Source organism: Myotis lucifugus, unplaced genomic scaffold, assembly GCF_000147115.1.
Source record: "Myotis lucifugus unplaced genomic scaffold, Myoluc2.0 scaffold_105, whole genome shotgun sequence".
In the NCBI taxonomy this organism is placed as follows: Eukaryota; Metazoa; Chordata; class Mammalia; order Chiroptera; family Vespertilionidae; genus Myotis; species Myotis lucifugus.
Window position 1 is genome coordinate 3,439,819 of NW_005871153.1, and position 3,959 is coordinate 3,443,777.

The window sequence follows — 3,959 nt, forward strand, 5'->3', positions numbered from 1 at the left end:
CCTAAGGTCCCGGACATGGCCTTGGTCTTTCTGAGCGCACACGAGGCCATTGACCAAGTCCGCGGGAGCAGCGCTGGTCCGCGTCCGTGCCCGCTGCACTCCCCTGGCCTGTCACTCAGGCATGTCAGTCACCAGCCAGGCCTGCTTCTTGAAGAACCAACGTGCAGGCAGTGGCCCAGGCGCCTGCCGCCTGCAGGGCCTTGCGTATGCGTACAGGGGGCCTTGTGTGTGCGTGCAGAGGGCCTTGTGAGAGCGTGCAGGGGGCCTTGTGTGTGCGTGCAGGGGTCATTGTGTGTGGAGGGGGGGCAAGGGCTGGGGCGGGGAAGCTCAGGGGCTGCATTCTCTGGGGAGAGACTCTCCTTGGCCTGCTTCTGCCTTCTCTTCTTGAGCCAAGTCATGAATTCCTTACACAGACATGGCTCCTGCGTCCCTGGAAGGACATCAGAGTTACAGGAGCCCCGTGAAGAGGGAATGTTTTCAATTTGCTTCTGTTGCAAAAAATGCACAGGCTCAGATCAGTTAGCCACAATGCTTCGGAAGGTCATGAGCTGGAAATGAAGCCGCAAGGAGATCTGTGTCTCCCATATGTTCATCTCACTTCTCCGCTATTGCTGGGACAAAGCGGACTTTTGTTCTCTCTCTCTCTCTCTCTCTCTCTCTCTCTCTCTCTCTCTCTCTTTCTTTCTCTCTCTCCCTCGCGTGCGCGCGCGTGTGCTCTCTCTCCTGGAACTTGTGAATCTTTGTTTCTTGAACCTCTGTCTTTTCCCCTTTCACTTTCTAGTCTCTTTCTTCTCCCTCCTTTTGTCTCAGCCCACACTTACCAAAATATAAAATTGAATTATCAGCAGACTTCAGGGTTCTATTTTTAATAGTGTCATGTTCCAGGTCCTTAATTTTTAAAGTGAATGATGAGAACATTTCCTTTTTCTCCCAAGATTGAAATGCCTTTTACTGGTGGATCTTTCCGTTGGATTTATCTGTTGGTCAGAGCCCTGTGGTAGAGAAAAGCTTCCGTTTCCTTCCTAAGAAGTCAGGCTCAGGGCGAAATTAAGCTGTGAGAACAGTTCAGGGAAAGTCTTGGACGAGAGCAAAAGTTGGTTTTCAAGGAGGCACGGCTCTTTGGGGCAGGGCCCCCCCTGACAGGGACGTCAGCATCACCTCCTGCATCAGCAGCTCCCGGGCTGCTCCCGGACCTGGCTGCCCCAGACACTGGCTGTGGGGTGCCTCTGAGGGAGCTGTGATGAGAGGGTGGGGGGATGGAGGGCACTGTGGAGAGAGTTGACACATTTGGGGCTTAGTTGACACATTTTAAAATATGTGCTTGTTGTTTGGCTAGAATATAAATGAGCTGGACCCTCCCAGCCCTCCTCCCACATCCCCCTCTACCTGCTCCCAGGCCTCCAGGAGCCCCCCGCTTCCTGCCCTCTGCCCTGGGCTCTCTGGGTCTCGGCTCTTCCCCCTTGACAAGTGGTCCAGAAAGGATGAAATGGAGACAGACAGACAGACAGACAGACAGACAGTGATAGCCCCACCCCCAGCAGTGTCAGCTGGAACAGTCCGCCCCCTTCCCTCTGCACCCCTAATCTGGCACACTCCTTCCCAGGCTTGGGGCGCAGTGGGGGGGGGTTGCTCTCCAAACCTTCAGCGGAGCCTATTTGGATGGATGAATGGGCAGACGAACAGAAGAGATGTGGTTGGCACATGTCTGGCTGAGGCCCTGTTTGTGTATTTGTAAAATGCATGTCAGTCCTCGAATCTCCTTTTCTAATGGCCCAAACCTCTGGAAGCTGCTTTCCGGGCAGCAGGGCCTGTCCCCCCTCCCACTCTGCTAGGACACGCCTATTTTGGATAAGTTGAGCGGAGATTGGAATCCCAGGTTTCCTCTCCCTCTGTCACCCCCGGACACCTACACGCCCAGGTCGGCCCACCCCTGAGAATTCCAGGTGAATGACAGGTGTCCCAGGCCCGACTGCTTCTTCACAGACACCTCACTGTCCTCCTGGGCCCGCCAGGGCCGGCTTTGGGGAGTTTGGGGGGATCAGGATGCTTTGTTGGGTGAGCTCGAGGATCTTGGCAGACTTCTGGGCTCCAGGCTGTGCAGAGAAGAGAGGGGCAGCTGCCTGAACCCCTGGGCATCTGGTTAGGCACCTGGGGATGAGAAACGCCACACGTGTGGGCCCTGCCCACAGGCTGATACATCTGTGTTGCTCTCGCAGAAAGAAGAGAAGGCCATGATCGCCAAGATGAATCGCCAGAGAGCCAACTCCATCGGGCACAACCCGCCACACTGGGGAGCCGAGCGCCCCTTCTACAACCACCTGGGCAGCAACCAGGTGTCCAAGGAGATGAAGCGGATGGTGAGTGACTGGCAGGGCAGTGTGCGGGCAGCCCTCTCCAGGGATGGGCCTCCTGTGGGTGAGGCTGGGCCCGGCCCTGGAGAACCACAGAACAAATGCCTGGACCTGGGGCTCACCCACCTTTGGACTAGGAGCCAAAATGCCTGCCTTCTTGCCCCGGGCTCCCTCCCCCACCATCTCTTGGCAAGCTGAGTTGAGCTCTGGGACTTTGTAAGCCCACACTTACCATCGCCCCTTCCTCCTTCCTGGCAGGGGCTGGAAGCAGACCTAGCTGACTGGGCCCAGGGTGAGGCCCTGGGGAGTTGGGGGGCTTCAGCTTGTCAGATGTTCTTCCAGCACCTGCTGCATTTCCCAGGCCGCTGAACCCTACCCTCTGACTCAGATGCTCAGAGACCATCTCAGTGCTTGTTGGCAAGTGCCAGGGGATGGTCCCCTTGGCCCACTGTGCGGAGAAACACCCCTCTCCCTGCAGCCAGCTGGTGGGGGCATGCAGGCTGCACACGTGGAGGCCAGCATAGGGTTCTACCCCCCTTGCAAGGGACCCTGTCTGCCTCGGGGGACAGACACCCCCAGCATCCCTGCACACATCAGGGAAGAGCTAACGCAGGAAGTGTTGTCCAGGTTCAGTCCAGATGATGGAAAGGAATTCCGAAGATGGGAAGAAGACAAGGGTGACCGAAGTCAGGTTACAGCAGCCGTGTTTCTTTCTTTTCCTTTCCTTTCGTCCCAGAGCTCAAGGGCAGCCTGGCTTCCAGGCAGAGCTACCCGCCCTGCGGCAGGGCTGGGGGAGGAGCGAGGGCGCAGGGGTCCCAGTGTGGCCACATACCTGGGGCCTGTGCATTAGGACCCCAGCTGGGGTCTGTGGGCCAGACTAGGCTTCAGTTGCAGCAGGAAGGGTTACAGACTCCATAGGAATTCACAGACAGAGCCAGGGACCTGAGGGAGGGGACAGCAGGGGACGGTCACTCTCCTTGCTAGCTAGCAAGGAGCAGATGACAAAGGCTTAAGGAAAGTGTACAGGGGAAACAATGAATTGGGTCAAGACCTCTATTTCATATAATATATATATATATAAATTTTATATATATATAAAATTATTAATTTCAGAGAGGAAGGAAGAGGGAGAGAGAGATAGAAACATCAATGATGAGAGAGAATCATTGATTGGCTGCCTCCCGCATGCTCCCCACTGGGGATCAAGCCCGAAACCCAGGCATGTGCCCTTGACCGGAATTGAACCTGGGACCCTTTAGTCCGCAGGTCAATGCTCTATCCATTGAGCCAAACTGGTTAGGGCTCTATTTCACTTTTTTAAAAAAAAAATTTATTATTTTTTTATTGATTAAGTTATTACATATGTGTCCTTATCCCCACGTTACCCCCTATCCCCCCACTCATGCCCTCACCCTCCTGTTGTACGTGTTCTTTTTTAGTCCTCACCCAAGGATATTTTTATTGATTATCTTAGAGGGAGAGGAGGGGGGAGGGAGAGAGAAAGATCTATAGGAGAGTGAGACATCCATCGGTGGCCTCCAGCACATGCCCTGACCGGGGATTGAACCGCAGCCTAAGTATGTGCTCTGACTGGGAATCAAATCCACA

The 3,959-nt window shown here is 55.0% G+C and overlaps 1 protein-coding gene across 1 annotated transcript in view; it reads left to right on the top strand.

The window, feature by feature from the left end:
- The window catches only part of ADCY5 (adenylate cyclase 5), a 154,213-nt gene that overhangs the window by 112,473 nt on the left and 37,781 nt on the right, over positions 1 to 3,959 (top strand). Inside the window, 1 exon segment of the mRNA XM_023757302.1 lies at positions 2,217 to 2,357. Within this exon segment, the coding sequence (XP_023613070.1) occupies positions 2,217 to 2,357 (141 nt within the window).